At 45.1% G+C, this 18,393-nt stretch overlaps 1 protein-coding gene across 1 annotated transcript in view; it reads left to right on the top strand.

Moving 5' to 3' along the window:
- The window catches only part of zc3h11a (zinc finger CCCH-type containing 11A), an 84,096-nt gene that overhangs the window by 45,443 nt on the left and 20,260 nt on the right, over nucleotides 1–18,393 (top strand). The window contains exons 11-15 of the mRNA XM_070549107.1: nucleotides 601–663; nucleotides 747–1,193; nucleotides 2,069–2,136; nucleotides 2,227–2,671; nucleotides 16,821–16,990. Coding sequence (XP_070405208.1) covers nucleotides 601–663; nucleotides 747–1,193; nucleotides 2,069–2,136; nucleotides 2,227–2,671; nucleotides 16,821–16,990 — 1,193 coding nt within the window. The remainder of the gene's footprint in view (nucleotides 1–600; nucleotides 664–746; nucleotides 1,194–2,068; nucleotides 2,137–2,226; nucleotides 2,672–16,820; nucleotides 16,991–18,393) is intronic.

The raw sequence follows: 18,393 nt of genomic DNA, 5'->3' as shown, positions 1-18,393 counted from the left end.
TAAAAAAAGCTTAAATTTGGTCAAAGTGGCCTTAAAAAGGTCTTAAAAAGTCTTAAATTTGGCTCCCTTAACCCTGCAGATACCCTGCCTCCTGGCTGGGCAGAGAGCAGCCAGTGGTCTTGTGGGCTGTGCTGATGACCCTCTGCATCCTGCATACCGTGTTGTGATGCCGTACGCTAGGATGCTCTCTCTGTGCTGGCTCTGTCGGATGTGACCAAACAGCCATACAACTGTTTTTGTTTTCTTCAGTAAGACTAACTGTGTTTGTCTGCTTATCAGAGATCAGGTTGACTTCAAACAGCAGAAGATTTAAAGAAATTTGTAGTTTGTCCCCTGAGCCACTAATGAAGAAATGACTGAATTTGGTGGTGAAGAGTAAACGTGATTTGGCTCCAACGCTGTGGATAAAGTTACCTGAAGCACGAGTCAGGCGTCCTTCTCTTTAAGCGTTTCAGTCCTGCTTGAGGACTCACTGATATGTGTGCCTGTCAGCAGCAGGGTTCATGAGACTGGCTTGATGTTTGTGACAATGTTGAGCACTTTGTGCAAACGCCAGTCTCATGACTGAAGCTGATCTAAACTCTTCTCCTGCTTCTTCAGTATTGAAACCAGTAAAGGAAAGACTTGGACTGCTCACTGGTCCCGGCGGAGCTGCCCATCCAGGTAAGAACTGCAGAGGCCTGAGTGGTTTCCTTGAGTGAGGCGATAACTTCTACTCATGAGGGCTGATGTGTGCTGTTTTACAGCTGAGACCTGCGGGATCTCCACAAGAGCTTCTCAAGAGGTACACATCAAAACTCTAGAGGAGATCCAACGAGAGAAGTCTCTGAGCCAGAATCATGTCACTAGCACCAATCCCACCAAAGCCACCTGCGCCATCAAGCGAGTCCTTACTGGGAAAGTTGGGAAAACCTTTTTGGAAGTTTTTCCAGCAAAGAGGCTGCATCTGAATGAGGAACATGAGTTAAATCCCAGTCAGAAGAAGCCAGAGCCCTCGTTGGAGAATGCTCTGGGCAAGAGCCAGGTGGAGCCAGACCCTGAACCCACAAACATGGAGAAGGTTAAAGTTAAGACCCTGGAAGAAATTCGCAGGGAAAAGTCATCAAAAGTTCAGCAAGCTGAAACCAGGAAGGACTCTGACACCGAAAGCAGCCTTTCCAAGGTGCAGCGCATAAAGAAAGCACCCAAGCTAAGTACGTCACCATTTCTAAAGGTGTGGGACACCGAAAGCCCATCTTAAATAAGATTATAGTCTGAAGCTGAGCTGTGATGTGGTTAACTTCTAGTTCCTAGAGATTCCCTCCCCATAAAATGAAAAAGATATTGCAAATGAAGTACAAGCTAAATGGGATGAAAACACAATTCTGAGCTGTCTGAACTCGTGAAAAATGTCAAAACACAAATAAACTTTATTTGCTTTCCTGATTTTTCACGTTTTACTGATTGAAGTTAAAATTCGCTTTAAGAGTGAATAGCTGCAGGTAATAATTGACGGTCTGTTACAGTAATGTTTAAGGTTACTTTAGTAGAGCTGCGCTCAGATCAGCTGATCCGTGGTTAGGCTCTGGTCTGAGCCACCGCGGTGCTCACCAGCAGCACGGACCCAGAGAGGGAGGCGCTGGTTTCAGACACACCGCTGAGGGAAACCATCATCAACGAGCTGTTTACTCTCACTCAGCATATTTCCTGCGGAGGTTAGGGTTCTACTCACCCAGGTCCGTGTGACTGGCGCCACCCCTTTCTTTACACGTGCACATCTTCATCCACGCCGCTGCTGCGTTTGGTCCAGAGCTGACGCAGACTGACAGCATTCATGCAGCAGCAGGAGGAGTGCACGCTCAGCCATGCTGAAGCTCCAAACTGTTCCGGTAGTAAATAGTTTAATGTCATCGGCCAAAATCACACCGGCTTTACCCTACGCTGTTTATACCGTGCATTACTACGTCCTACTACAGACCACTGCAAATGTATTAAACCAGTGAACTACACCTTTAACTTTGTGTATTAAATCAAAGGTCCATGCAAAATATGTTAAAGTTTCTTTTACTCTCCCTGTTTCTGAATTCAGCCTTTAAAGGTGAAACCACAGCAGAACCGAGTGAGGTGACAGAGGTGCCACCGGACGCTGCCCCTGAGGTGGGTGTGATCCATGCGAACTGTTGGTACTGGCTGTGACTTGCTGTTTTACCACTGACTGTACTAAGCATCACAACTTTCCCTCACCAGGCCTGTAACTTCATCAAGGTTAAGACCTTCGAGGAGATTATGCGTGAGAAACGTCTTCGGAAACAAGAAATGGAGGAGCATGTTAAAAGCTCAGCGGAAGCGGGTTCCTGTCGGAGCCAAACTAGCAGGGATGCCCCCAACACAAATGTTCGGATGTCATCGAAGTCCTCCACGCCGCGTCCTAAAGGCTCTGTTCGAAAACTCATCACAGTCAGACCAGAAGCACCCACAGCTCTGAGCAGAACCGTTCCTGTGGTCCCAGACCCTCATTTGGATCCAGAGACCGAGACCAGCTCCCAGCAACTTGTAGACAAGAACACAAGCTCCACCCTTCAGCTTTCAGCCAGGGGGGCCAAAGAGGCTCTGCCTGCTCAAGAGCCAGCTACTGAGAAACCACCGCGCTGTAACCAGACGAAATCCTCAGAACATCCTGCCGACCCCAAAGGTACCAATCTCTGTAACCCCAGAAATACACAAAAGAAGAAAAGGTGGGATTGTTGGTTTAGTGAAGTAAACTACATTTTAACAGTTTACTTTTTGTGGTTTGGCTCTACAGAAGCTCAGACTCCACTCACAGATAACAGGCTTCTCGTCAGTGGTTCTGATGATACTTTAAAGTTGTGGTTGACTAAAAAAACATGTTTTAATGATTACTTCTGATTATAATCTGTGGGAGGCGTCTTTACCGACCGTATTCTCCACCTCCCTCTCACCCCCCACTTGTCTAGATCTAGGCTAACATCAGATTTTAACCGTAGGCCCTATCAAATAAAGGCAAGGCAGCTTTATTTGTATAGCACCCTACAACATTATAAAACCGACCAAAGCGCTTCACAGAAATTAAAAACAATACACAACATAAAAATGCATAAAGACTAAAGCTTAAGGACTAGCATTAAAGACACTAAAAAGACTCCCACGCTGAGTTAAAAGCCAAATCATAAAAATGGGTTTTCAAAAGAGATGTAAAGCCAGACGCTGAAGAGGCCGACCCAACGCACAAAGGCAGCTCACCCCAGAGCCTAGGGGCCACCACAGAGAAGCCCTGTCACCTCTGAGCTGAAGGAGCGTCCTGTCAGCCTATCAAAATTAGACTAGGCAGGTGTCTGCATTACGGCTGCAGGGATGAACCGGTTTCACTATTAACCTAGCCTGACCTGCCAGACTCACCCTCTGTCTATTCTGCACAGAGGACAAGTCTGGATGCTCAGAGCCAGAGAGCACCATGAGGGGCGGGACTAGCCGCTCAATAATAACTAATTACATAAAACACTAATGACTATAACGCTGTAGTTTTTTTAGCTGCAGCCAAAGATGACTGAGAGTCAGCAACAGCACAAACTTTTCTTTAGAAGAAAGGCTTTTAGCTCTTCTAGTTGTGGTTTTAAAGACACGTCCAAGTCATTTAGAACAGAAGGAGGAGCCGCAGCGAGCGCTGCTTCATCTGCGTTGTTATGAGAACCTGAGCGTTGCGGTGTGTGGCGTACACTGCTCAGCACTGATTGGCTCAGTTAGAATTCTCTAATGGTGGGATTATTTGAATTTGAGCGATATCAGGCCCTTTGCTTCCTATAAGGAAGCATTGGCAGGGCGGGCCTCGCAATGTTAGTCACGGTGTGAAATGCTGCGGTTAGCCCACCGTAAAGACGTCTCAAACACTGCAAATTTAAAAAATAAATTAGAGAAACTAAAACGAAAAAATAGCTGAACAGCAGAATCAGACAACAGCCACCGGGACTGCTCCGTTCCCACCTAGGAAAAGCTTGAAGTCTGTGTGTGAATGTTTTAGATTCCCAAACCTGCAAAAGGAGAAATTGAGGACAATGACTCACTTCAGAGCTGTCAGAAAAAAAAAATATTATCTTTGAGAATCTCAAAGATAATATTTTTTTTTTCTGACAGATGATCATGCAGACATATTTGCTCCAACTGAGCCAGATTAGATTAGTGACTGAAGAAATTTAACAGTAATATTAGAACAATCAATGAACCAGGCCTCAAGGGCCGTTATCCAGCATGTTTTGGTGGTTTCCCTGGTCCAACACACTAGATTCAGTGGTTGAATCACCTGTGCAGCAGCTCCTGAGGGTTGGCAGAAGCCAGGTAATGACTTGCTGATTGAAATCAGATTTGTCGAAGAAGGTTTAAAACAAAACGTGCTGGATACCGGCCCTCCTGGCCCGGAATTGAACAGCCAATGTGGCAAGCCATTTTAATATTTAATCAGTATCTCTGTACTTCCTGTTTTACATAGAAATGTTATAGTTTATGCTTGTCCAAATAATATTATTCGTCGTCGTCTTCCTCCGCTTATCCGGGTCCGGGTCACGGGGGGCAGCATCCCAACTAGGAAGCTCCAGACCGTCCTCTCCCCGGCCACCTCCACCAGCTCCTCCGGCAGGACCCCAAGGCGTTCCAGGACCAGATTGGAGATGTAACCTCTCCAACGTGTCCTGGGTCGACCCGGGCGCCTCCTGCCGGCAGGACTTGCCCGAAACACTTCCCCAGGGAGGCGTCCAGGAGGCATCCTGACCAGATGCCCAAACCACCTCAACTGACTCCTCTCGATCCGGAGGAGCAGCGGTTCTACTCCGAGTCCCTCCCGAATGTCCGAGCTCCTCGCCCTATCTCTAAGGCTGAGCCCGGCCACCCTACGAAGGAAACTCATTTTGGCCGCTTGTATCCGTGATCTCGTTCTTTCGGTCATTACCCAAAGCTCATGACCATAGGTGAGGATTGGGACGTAGATCAACGGGTAAATCGAGAGCCTGGCTTTCTGGCTCAGCTCCTTCTTCACCGTGATAGATCAGCTCAGCGTCCGCATCACTGCAGACGCTGAACCAATCCGCCTGTCGATCTCCCGATCCCTCCTACCCTCACTCGTGAACAAGACCCCGAGATACTTAAACTCCTCCTCTTGAGGCTTGAGGTAGGACCTCTCCCCCGACCCGGAGTTGGCAAGCCACCCTTTTCTGGTCGAGAACCATGGTCTCAGATTTGGAGGTGCTGATCCTCATCCCAGCCGCTTCACACTCGGCCGCGAACCTACCCAGCAAGAGCTGAAGGTCCGAGCTGGATGAAGCTAGGAGGACCACATCATCTGCAAAATTCAGAGACAAGATTCTCCTGCCACCAAACTCGACACACTCAGTCAAGCGTTGATCTCGTGTGTGACTGCTGCGGCTACTGTAGGAGCAATAGCTTGGAGCAGCTTAGTCGGAATGGGGTCAAGTGGGCATGTAGTAGGGCGGCTGCACGTGAGGAGCTTGGACACACAGTTCTCAGTGAGAGTGGAGATAGAGGAAAATGAAGCAGTAGGGCCTGAGATGGTTGGGCTTGAAGGAATTTGTGGTAGCAAATGTTCAGGAGTGGCCAGTTGAGTAAACTGTTTTCTTATCGCTGCCACTTTGTCAGTGAAGAATGAGGCAAAGGTGTCAGCTGATAGACTGTTGGTAGGAGGTGGAGACGGAGGGTTGAGCAGAGTTTTGAATGTCGAAATTGGTTTCTGAGAGTCAGTAGAGCTGAGAATTTTGTCAGTGTAGAAAGCTTTCTTTGCATCAGTGATGCTGGCAGAGAATGAGGACAGTAATTCCTGAAATTTCAATAGATCACCAGGATCTTTTGTTTTGCGCCATTTCCGTTCTGCAGCTCTAAGATTGGTGCGTAGAGACCAGAGGGTATCGTTTAGCCAAGGGTGCGACTGAGAGGATCTAGCTGGTCTAGTGGCTAAAGGGCACAAGTTGTTAAGACAAGAGCCGAGTGTGGAGCAGAGTGACTCGGTGGCTTCATTCACTTCATAAGCAGAGAATGTGCTGGGAGATGGAAGAGTGGAGGCAACAAGAGAGGAGAAGTGGTTAGGTGCCAGATTGCGGAGGTTGCAGCGGAATGAGACCATTGGGGAGGAAGCAGTGGACCTCCTAAGTAGAGTCGTGCTGAAATGGATGAAGTAATGATCGGAAAGATGCAGCGGTGTGACAGAGATTATGTCTATGACAGTTTCTGGTGAAATTGAGGTCAAGTGCTTTTCCAGCTTTGTGAGTTGGAGGGCTTTGTACTAGTTTTAGATCAAATGATGACATTAGTGACAGGAAGCCTGATGAGCTGGGATTGTCCAGGTGAATATTCATGTCTCCAAGGACCATTGTGGGACAGTCGTGCTCAGGAATGGAGGAAAGCAGGTTGTCGAGTTCATCAAGGAAGTCTACGAGTTGACCTGGTTGACGATATATGACAACCAAAAAGAATTTTTTCTGTACAGTCACCTGGATGGCGTGGTATTCAAAGGAGTTGTATTTAGTGATGGGTAGCAACTGACTGTGTATCCATTTGTTGGAAAGTAACATGCCCGTTCCACCACCTCGGCCAGATGCACGAGAAGTGTGGGAGAAAGTGTGGTTAACTGAGAGAGCAGACGGGGTAGCATTGTCACATGTAGGGCTGCAACAACGAATCGATAAATTCGATGAAAATCGATTACTAAAAGCGTTGGCAACGAATTGCGTCATCGATTCGTTGTGTCGCACAACTCTTCCAAAAGCGCCCGCCCCCCCCCCCCCCCCCCCGCCCGCCGTTGCGCGCAGACCAGAGCAAGTCAGATCAGCGCGAGGGAGAGCCGGCAGATCAGCGCGAGGGAGAGCCGGCAGATCAGCGCGAGGGAGAGCCGCAGATCAGCGTGAGGGAGAGCCGGTACCGGCAGATCAGCGCGAGGGAGAGCCGGCAGACTTGTGCTGCTGCGAACCGGTTCCGAATGGTCGCGCAGCGATCCAGGCAGCTGCTTCCAGCGCACGGTCCATTCTCAAAGTGGCGCAACCAAAAAACTATAATTAGCACACGATCGTTCATGTCTGCACATGTTCTCTACTTTCTGTCTTATTTGTGCCTGAAGCTCGCTACTGCGGAGCTCATCACCTGTGCTGTGGTGATTTCACCTCACGCAGCATCGAAAACGCGCTCTGCGCTTTTCAGTCAGGAGATCCCTTTGATCTGCTCAAAAGTAAATGATAAGGTGAAAAGGTAAGAATCCAGGCAACAGATTTTCTGGAGAATTATGAGGAGATGCAGGAAGATGAGAGACAGACAGGACAGGAAAATAGTTAAATAAAAACAAGAAAACAAAACAAAGTGTTGAAAAGTCAAATGTAGGTAGATTTATCTCCACGACACGTTTTTACCAGTAAAAAACAATAAGTTATACACATGTCATATTTATACATCTGATACAATTCAGATCACCTTCAAAACTCAGTCACACACCCAGGGCCGTTTCAAGACATTTTGGGGGCCAAGGCAAAATGCCCCCCCCCCCCCCCCCCCCCCCCCCCATAACTGGGCTCCCCAGAAGCCTCTGTGTAATTCATACCCTCTCCAGTAGTATTAGTTATAATATTATCAGATGAAAAACTAAATTATCAGACATGCTGTCTCATCTGCTTCTTTTAAAAACTTGCAAAAAGTAACAAAACCATTTGAAAGCCACTATTTGTGGATTCTCTGAAAGTTTCCATGGAGTGTGTGACAACTTATTTTTTCATTGATCCTATCGTCTAATCTCACAGCTGAAACAAGCATCCTTAATAATCTGTGCACAGGAAGCTTACTGATGCTGTAGTAAAACAAAAGGTATAATAATTTATTATTAATAAAACCTTGTTGCAGCACTAAAGCAGAAAAATTAGATTTTGCATTAAATATGCAAAATATTTACATATGAATAGTTTTAGAGCCCTTTAATTGGCAGAATCTGATATTAATTTAGTTCTTACAAAAAATGGGTCCCAACATGGTTTGTGTGGCGTTGCCATAGTGTGATGTCATAGGAACAGATCCCCTGTCCTCTTGTTTGGAAATGGAAATATGATCACCCTACATTAAACAAACTGTCCACCCGGGCTTTTGCGCTGCACAGAGACGCTTCGCTGCCTATGACTGAACGTCAGTTGAGAGTCAGTCTCATGCAGACTGACCAATGAAGAGAGGGCCTCAAGTTAAGACTCTCTCCTCATTGGTCAGTCCACACGAGGTGGGTCAAAGGTCACCCTGACAGGGTTACGTGACATCAGGCATTCAAGTATTGAGTATATTTACTGCATATTACAGTAAAATATTCTGTATGTGACCATATTATGGTGATCCTTGGGTCGTGATGATGGAGCCCTTGAATATTGTTGCCCAGGGTACAACAAAGTGTTACTCTAGCCCTGGTTCCGCCGTCACATTCCCGCAGAAACTGGTTGATTACACCGGGGCCAGACTACTAGCATGTGGTTTTACAACCATAATGTCCTCAGAAGCGAAAACGCTTTTAAAAGGGAGGGAGGAGTCCTAACTGTTGCTGCAGGCGTGTTGTGTGAGAGTGCAGTTATATACTGGTTAATATATTTTTGGGTTCAGTTGCTTTCATGTGGCCTAATGTGAGTCTATTTGGGATCATTGGAATGATCAGCAGCATTTCTTGATGTGACTTTATGGCAGTTGCCCAGGGCATCATCGCAAGGAGGATGGCATTCATTTACTTTTGTTTTATTTGGTATTTTTTCAGTCAGTTTTGGAAATAGTGATCAATTTTGATTAATTCACAGCCTATGTTTAATTACATTTAAAATAAATATTAACAGATGAGATCAAACAAAACAGATGAGAATTGCCCTTAAGCTGTTTAACTTGGACCAAGCATTTTAGATCACAGATAGATGTAGCTTAGGGTCTCTGTCTATACACCTTATAAGACAATTTAGGTGATGGCATGTTGTTTTTCTGCTATTGAACTGTTTTCTAATAATGTTGTGTTAAATAAAGTGAAGGAAGGAGAGAAATAACGTTTCCCTAGCAGTTTTTAAAAATTTCCCCATGTAATCCGATTAATCGATTAATCGTGTCGAGACCCCATCCGATTAATCGATTATCCAAATAATCGTTTGTTGCAGCCCTAGTCACATGGTTTCATCCAGGTCTCAGTGAGAGCCAGTGCATCGAGTGACAGGTGGTTAGCATATGCGGTAATGAAGTCTGCTTTGTTTACAGCCGATTTGTAAACTACCACAAAGTCCCATAGACAGATGGGTGTCTTCGGGGGGAGTTGGTTTTAGCGAGCGGAGGTTTTGAAGGTTGCAAAAACAGTTTGCTGTGTGTGACCTTCCTCTGAAGCCAGTGATCACAGGTATAGGATAATGGCACATTTTGCTAGGTGTCGATGGAGCAGCGTCTATGTCGAGTTTGTTTGCTCTGTGTACCTGCTTTGTGGACACGCGCAGGTAGACACGTATGTCTTTACACCTGCTACTGTATTAGCAGCTGCACCTGCTAATGCAGTAGCAGGTGCAGCTGCTAATGCAGTAGCAGGTGCGGCTGCTAATACAGTAGCAGCTGCACCTGCTACTGTATTAGCAGCTGTACCTGCTACTGTATTAGCAGCCGCACCTGCTACTGTATTAGCAGCCGCACCTATAGCAGCTGCACCTGCTACTGTATTAGCAGCTGTACCTGCTACTGTATTAGCAGCCGCACCTGCTACTGTATTAGCAGCCGCACCTGCTACTGTATTAGCAGCCGCACCTGCTACTGTATTAGCAGCCGCACCTGCTACTGTATTAGCAGCCGCACCTGCTACTGTATTAGCAGCCGCACCTGCTAATGTAGTAGCAGCCGCACCTGCTACTGTATTAGCAGCCGCACCTGCTAATGCAGTAGCAGGTGCACCTGCTACTGTATTAGTAGCCGTACCTGCTAATGTATTAGCAGCTGCACCTGCTACTGTATTAGCAGCCATACCTGCTAATGCAGTAGCAGGTGCACCTGCTACTGTATTAGCAGCCGTACCTGCTAATGCAGTAGCAGGTGCACCTGCTACTGTATTAGCAGCTGCACCCGCTACCGTATTAGCAGCTGCACCTGCTAATGCAGTAGCAGGTGCACCTGCTACTGTATTAGTAGCCGTACCTGCTAATGTATTAGCAGCTGCACCTGCTACTGTATTAGCAGCCATACCTGCTAATGCAGTAGCAGGTGCACCTGCTACTGTATTAGCAGCCGTACCTGCTAATGCAGTAGCAGGTGCACCTGCTACTGTATTAGCAGCTGCACCCGCTACTGTATTAGCAGCTGCACCTGCTACTGTATTAGCAGCTGCACCTGCTACTGTATTAGCAGCTGCACCTGCTACTGTATTAGCAGCAAAACAACAAACTGCATGCATGCAGTTTCTCAGTGACTTTAAAACATCACCTCCACCATAAAACTTTTTCTGATGCTCCAAATACAGAAAAACATCGCTTACCAGGGTTTTTTGAATAAATAAAAAAAATCTGAAAGTAAGTTTAAATGTTAAATAATAGTTAACATCACTTAAATGCAGCAGCAAATTCTCTCGTTGCTACTGAGCATTTTCTCCACTTATGTGGTTATGATATAAGGCTGTTGCTGTAATTGGGAAGTGAACTGTGCTGGGCCAAACTAGGAGAATATTAAGATTTTCTGAGGGAAAGAGAAAAACAATTGTCTACCTTTCAGAAGAGGAACTGGCAAAAAACTACATGGAAAATATGTGAAAATGTTTGTTTTTAACCCCAAATTGAACAAGTTTACCTAGATCTTAAAAAGCAGCTCAGATGATGAAACTGCAACCATGATTCTGATAACAAGCTAACAAATTGAACTAGCTCCTCTAAGATAACCGGCTAGCAGAGCTTCTGACTGACAGTTTATGTGCAGCAGCAAATCAACTGTCCTGATTAACAAGGTTATAAAAGCTCATAAAGGAAAAATCACATTGATGTGTGGGGGAACCTTTCCAGGCCCTCTTTAGCAGGGTGGGACTGGGAGGAGAGTGCTGTAGCCTTTTAGCTAGACGCTAACTAGAGCCTGGGGCTAACGGTGGGTTGGTTCACCGGCACGTGTCGGAGTCAGCCCGGTTACTATCAGCTGCTTAACGATACCGAGCGGACTCACGCTCACGTTTGAAAGCAGCGCTGATTCCAGAAACCTCAGCACAAAGTGCGTTCGTTAATCTGAGCCAGCATGACGAACAAGGGAAGCGAGCGGCAGCGGAAAGCGGGGACGGAGCGGAGATAGTGGAATTTTGGGGTAAGGGTCTACGTAGGGGGCGGGCGTATTACGTGAATGGACCCATCTGATTGGCCGCATATCAGAAGGGCTACATTCAGGGTCCGAAATTAAATTTTTTACTCACCGGCCAAGTTGGCTGGTAGATGATGAAAATCTACCGGCCAAGCATGTTTTTTACCGGCCAAAATTATAAATGATTTAGATCTACCTAAAGCATGTTATTCTATATTATGTTGATTCCAAACAGAGTGACAAAATAATTAAAACATCAATTAATAAGGAAAACAACTCTTTTGTCATTTTTACTATTTATTTATTTTTAGAGATGTTTTTATGAACTCTTTCATTGAAATCTAGTCAGACTCCTTGTTTTCTCTGTCCATGAAGTCTGGCCTCCTGCCTCTGACACCGTCTTTGTGCCAAAGCATCATTTGGGCATCATTTGGTCCTAGTCCTTGATCTCTGGAGAACACAGCTGCACCATGAGAATATCTGAAAGTGTGTCAGGGCTAGGGTTGTCACGGTAACCGGTGTAGCAGTCAACCCCGGTCAAAAAAAAAAGTTGACAATAATAATAACAGTCTTGTTTAAAAAAAAATTTCTCGGTGGATTACCGTGGCTGCGGTGTAGGCGCGGTGACCCTTACCAGCCACCGTATCATCTGTTTGAAGTTGCCGGCGGCACATGCGCACTTTGTTGTTTACGACCAAAACTTTCTTTAAGCTAAAGCTGAAATAATGGCAGGAGGAGACGGCAGCACTCGAGACATTTATTATCCCTCAAAGAAGACAAAGTCGGAAGTATGGGCATTTTTTGGATATTTGAAGAATGCCGAGGGACAGTTGTCTGTGAAAGGCAGCAACGCTACGTGGCCATCATAATGTAGCCACTGTCTCACGACTCCGCCATCTCCAGTTCGCCACTTTTCACAAAATCTTCTGGTTGCCACTGGTCCTGGTGGTTTTTCTTCCAGTTCGACGAGTTTTCTTTTGGAAGGCTGGCTGACTCCAGTTAAAAACCGCCACATTTCACCGCTAGTTTTAACACGAAGCTAACGGCTAACTTGATAAACTGATTGAATGGGATAGGTGGAAATGACGTTGCATGCGGCGTTCACGTTTCGCGTACGTTTGTGTACGTTGCATGCAGGCGGGGGGAGTATCAGAAATCCGTGGAAGATGACTGATAAACATAACTAATTTGGTGCAAACATTTACTCTCTATGTGGCAGGTAGAGCTCAAAAATTTACTCGCCAAATGGTGCTCCATTTAATGTAGTGTTAATTTCGGACCCTGGCTACATTTGACTGATCAAATAACACTTCCGCGTAAAAAACAGCTGGTTTACAAAAAGCTGATGTATGACACGGATGGAAATGTTTGAACCAAACATTTATCGCCGTTTTTGACGTGCTTTGCGATGAGCCTATCGCACGTCCTGTTATCGCGATGACGATAATTTTTTGATATATTGTGCAGCCCTAGTTGTAAGCAAAGCAGCATGAGGAAACTCACTGTTGCGTATAATGATGGGTTAAGGACAATGCGTAGAATGCCAAGATGGTGCGGTGCAGTGCAAGCACAATGTTTGCTAGTGTGGGTGTACCTACAAGTCCTGCAGTGAGACGGAATCTCATGTACAGTTGTATGTGTAGATTAAGGGACTCTTAAGAACAGTATAATCCTGTCCCTGACAAACCCCACACGGAGTTCTGTCATGTTTTATTCTAACATGTGGAATTATTGGCATCTTAAACTTTATGTGAGCCTAAAAAAGCTTGCACGTATTTTTACCTATTTTACTTATTTCTGTTTTTATTATCTGTTTTGGACCTTATTCTGTCTTTAATAAAGTGATTGAATTGAATAGTTAATTAGTTCTCTCATCCAATCTTATATATATGAACCTGTTTGTTACTCTTTCAAACCTCACCGGTTTTTAGACACAAAATTTGGCCAATACTTATTTGCACCAATAGGTGACAGCCGTGGTCTAGCTTTAGGCTGACTGGCTGATGCTTCCAAGGAACTTGTAGCAGAAGTAGGCTACCGGTGAGAAGCTCAGCCAGAAGATGCACAACAGTGACCTGCTGCTCACTTAAAGCTCTGTTCTGTGTTACAGGTGAGGTTAAACACAGAGAACGTTAAATATGTTCAAGAGGGTTTTATGGTGCCGTGTTTCAGTGTGTGTAGATGGAACTAAGTGGCCATATCGTCGGAGTTTGTTAGCGAAGCTCTGTTAGCATCTGAAGCTAAGTGGCCGCCGCTCGGGGTAGTAGGACGGTGATGTCACTTCCGTATGTTATGGCGTGGTTCTGTGATCGATATTGTTTATTGTTAAGGACAGAATATGATGTTTGAATTGTGTGTACTGAAACTCTAATTTACCTCCGGGATTAATAAAGGATTGATGGATTGATTGATTGGTACCAAAATGGCACTTTAAAACAGTGTTTGGCTTTATATTGGAGATCTTTGAGTGTCCCATTGTTAACTTTCTATGTGTTTTGCAAACTGTTGTATGTATAAATGTAGGGCTGAAACGATTCCTCGAGTACCTCGAATAATTCGAGTACAAAAAAGCCCAGAGTCAAATTCTCTGCCTCGATGATTTGTTTAATTCATGTTTAATTAATTCATGGCTTTGCAATCGCCCGGGGTCATGTTTCACCTGGACTAAAATAAGTGACGCACATACACTCTGCACCGAATGCACACGCGAGTAGCGAATGTAACTTAAGCCATGGCGGACAACGTGGACCCCGGTGGAGTGCGAAAAAGACAGAAAATGTCAAAAGTGTGGGACCATTTTTCACGTCGTAAGGCAGAAAACGTAGTCCAGTGTAAATGCTGTAAAATGGATTTAGCCTACCACAACACCACATTCCTCGATGCTGCAGCACCTGACCAGGAAACAGCCACGTGTAAATGTCACTTCTGCAAGCGGACTCGGAGCCTCTTCAAGATAATGCATTTTAGCCTGTATTTCTATATATTCTGCGGACACTGTGCCACTTTTTCATTTGTAGCACTCAGTTTCAGCTCACACTGTGCGTCTGCTAGCAACACGTCGGACTTAAAATGTGCTAAAAAAAAAGCAGTTTTTACACAACATGTCAGACTTTTTATTGTGTTGTTATTGATATTTGTTGTCCCTCGGGATCGCTGCGGGAGGACGCGGGTATTTATGAGTGGTGGAGGAAAATGAAAGAAAGTAAATCAATGTTTTGTGATCAGTATAATTTGACAAAACCACAGCAAACATGCTTTCGACAATCCTTGCTATTGTGTGAGAAAAAAAGTTTTGAAATTAAAACTGATTAAACCGTGAGGGGTCCTGGTTCTTTATGGGCCGCAGCCGCTCGCAGCGCTACTTCAACAGTTATCCTCCTAGTTTCTGCCTGGCGTGCCGGTCTAGCAGATTCTCGCACAAGGGGAAAAGGGCCCAGGTTGTATACTTACTTTTTGCACAGGAATTTTTTTTACTGCGAAGTAAAGTTGAAGTGCTGAAGTTTTGAAAACTAATTTTGATTAAAACTTGATGAATAACTGGCAATTGCTTGCTCATTTTAAGAGGTCTTTCATATTTTATAACATGCTATTTGATATAATGGTTTACAAACACAAAAGGGTCATTTATTAGAGTACTCGATTAATCGAAAAAAGATTCGATAAGAGTACTCCATTACAAAAATATTCGATAGCTGCAGCCCTACATAAATGTGTATTAGAGTTTAGCTTTAGTTCCAAGGGTAGCAGAAGAAGTAGGCTACCGGGTAGAAGCTCAGCCACGAGGTGCACAACAGTGACCTGCTGCTCAATTAAAGCTCTGCTCTGTGTTACAGATGAAAATAAACCCTAATGGCACCGGAATAAACGTCCTCATTCCGTGTGTTACATATGAATAAATGCACCTTTAGAATAGAAAGACCGATCCTACAGTGATGTAATGATGTATAAAACCCAACCGCAACATCTAAAGTTCATCCAGCCTTTTTGACTATTTCTTAACATCTTCATGTAAAACAGCTTCAGTATTAACTAACCTTAGTGCTCTTGACTCAGCAGCAGCTTCTGTGTTAGCCTGGAGACGGGGAACCTTCAGGTTGTGTTTTTACCTTCTTCAGCTCCCAGCTCACCGGCCTCCTGCTGATATCACACCTCCTTTCCTTGGTTTGGCTCCATGACGCGCTGCCATGCTGGATGTGACTTTAGTTGAGCCTTCAGACAAAAACTAAACAGGAGAAACAGGTGTTAGTGTTTGTGTAGAGCATCCGTCTTCAGTTGAGTCTGTAGCAGAAAGAGCAGAGGAGAACTCATCACATTACAGTCTATATGAGAAATATTGGAGAAACACTCATCTATTAATAACCCTGACTATTCACTAGTGTTACTGACTGCTGATGTTAGATTTTACCTACAAATTAAAACTAGTCTTTGGACAGAACACGTCTCTGCTGTTTCTGACCACAGATTACACGCTAAACAGAAAAACGAGCTGTATTTATATACAGATCTTTTTCTGTGTTTCTGTTCACCGTGTCATCCACGTAAGAACTGGAGAAGCGTGTGGCGTTCTTCAGCTCCTCCCACCAGTAGGGGGTGCAGACTTTGCAGGACTCTCCTCTCTAACACACAGAGTGAAGTTCTCCGGCTCCCACACAGGAAAATAATGTCATCCATAAAACTGGAGCTAACATGTTAAGCTAACCGCAGCTGAGAGTTTCAGATGGTCTCTAAAGCTAACAACAAGCTAGCCTAGCATTAACATCATATTGCCGGTTAGCGGCGGTTCTTACGGCTCGATTTTTCTTTCACTCAGCTGAGGTTATTTATTTTATTTTAATTTTTTTCATATTTACTTTAATTCACACTAAACACACAGCTGTAGGGTTTGAAACACCGAAGAGAAGCTTTACCTTTTACTCCGAGGTAAATTAGTCTCAGTGTTTTGGATCGGGGTCCTTAACCGGCTTCCAGCAGCAGCGGGCTGCCCGTGGAAGTGCCTGACTTTAAATCGGCTCTACTAAAGATGCTTATCGGGTGATGATGAAAAAATGCTAAATATCGGCCCACGCCAAACTGGAAGTCCCCCGTGTGCTGGACATGGAGACTCATATATGCCACGGCTGACATGGAGGCATTGAAAACAGACCTCTCATCAGAGGCACAGTGATGGATATGGAATGATCTCTTTCTACACGTATGGATGACTTTGTTCATCTCCAGGCTCAAAAGTATGCCGTGTCAAAAACGCTGGTCAGTCAGAAATGAGCAAGTTGAATCACTACATTCGTGAGCAAACAGTGATATGCTCATAGTCAATCGGATTTGTAGAAGAGTGTGTCGATCATCGATCAAGGGTGGGTTTGTGTCAACACAGAGCAACGTCACAAACAAAAATATTGTCACAAGTGGAGACTTGACTGCCTTGCTGGTGCCATCTTGGAATTAAGTCAATAAAGGGACCCTTATTGTAAAGCCATGTTTGTAGGGACTCCTCTAAATGCCTAATCTCTGTTCCTTTGTTGCAGTGAGGCCCAAACTGAACGTGAAGCCGTCTGTGATGAAGCCAGCGGTCCAGGTGAAGCCAGGCCAGAAGATGAGAAGGGCAGAGCCCTCTGCTGTTGCTGCTGTTAAACCTCTGAGCAGCAGCACCACAGTTCAGGAGGAGTCGCTCCAGGAGCCATGCAAGAATACACAGGTAGCTTCAAGTCCTACGCAGTGTTGTTTTTGTTAACAAAAACGATGACGAATTGTTTTCGTTGACGCCCCTTTTTTCATAATGAAAACGAGACACTGACGAGCTAAAAATAGCTCTTCGGTGACTAAAACATGACGAGATGAATGCAGAAGAAGAAAATATCATTTCTACAGCGCCTCTCAAGATAAAAATCACGAGGCGCTTCACAACAACAAAAAATGTAAAAATATAAAAAAGCATTTAGAAAGTGTTTCAAAATATATTTAAAATGAGCAAAAATAGGCAATTGTGATTAAAAAAATGTTAAGAAAGAGAGAGAGTGAATAGGAAAGAGGGAAATCAGTGGATCCTGAGGAAGGTGGAATAGGTGGGGAGAGCAGAATAAAGAGAGAGAGGTGAAGAAGGTCATACAAAAGCCAGCGTGAACAGGTGAGTCTTCAGCTGCTTTTTAAAGGAGACCACTGAGTCCACTGATCTCAGGCTCAGGGGGAGAGAGGTCCAGAGTCTGGGGGCCACAGCAGCAGATGATCTGTCACCTTTGACCTTTAGCCTGGTGCTGCACATCCAGTAGGCTTTGATCACTGGACCTCAGGGACCTGCTGGGGGTGTAGGGACTAAGAAGATCACCAATGTAAGATGGTGCTTGTCCATGTGAGGCCCTATAGACCAGAACCAGGATGTTGAAATGAACCCTGAAGTTGACTGGCAGCCAGTGAAGCTGGAGGAGAAGCGGGGTGATGTGGGTGTGTTTGGAGGACTTGGTCAGAAGCCGAGCACAGGCGTTCTGAACCACCTGTAGACGGTTCAGGGAGGTTCTGCTCAGACACGAATGGGACTTTTTATTAACGAGCCGTGAACTAGACAAAGTCATTATGGTGGGCGTGGCCTATTTTCTTAACTAGCGCCCCCTAGGACCATTAAAACTGTCGGCTCCAAGCCATGCTTTGACTGAGAATTACGAAGTTTGGTACACTAATGTGGTGTCTCAGGACCTACAAAAAGTGTCTTGGAGCCAAGCGCAAAGTCTTACAGGAGGTCGGCCATTTTGGTCCAACTCAGTTTAGTGGTTTTCACACAAGTTTGGAGAATGACGCCCCGTCACCCTTTTCACTGATCACCTTCAAACTTCTGCTATATACTCTTAAGACATAGAGGAAAAAATTCAACCGTCGGATTTTTCAAAAGTTGAAAGGTGTGGGCGTGGCTTAGCCTCAAACTTTGACCTTTCGCCATTACATTCCTTGACGTAATAACTCCCATGTGCATGATCAGATCTATATCAAACTGTGTCTGTGTGATCACTGACCACATCTCAAGACAATGACAATGTGGACTGCTGACATCACCGAAGTCACGCCCCCTGACAACAGGAAGTCTATTGTTTTATGCTGAAATGCCCATAT

Source organism: Nothobranchius furzeri, chromosome 3 (genome assembly GCF_043380555.1).
Source record: "Nothobranchius furzeri strain GRZ-AD chromosome 3, NfurGRZ-RIMD1, whole genome shotgun sequence".
Lineage (NCBI taxonomy): Eukaryota > Metazoa > Chordata > Actinopteri > Cyprinodontiformes > Nothobranchiidae > Nothobranchius > Nothobranchius furzeri.
The sequence above is the reverse complement of the archived record's forward strand: the minus strand, read 5'-3'. Positions and strand labels throughout refer to the sequence as shown.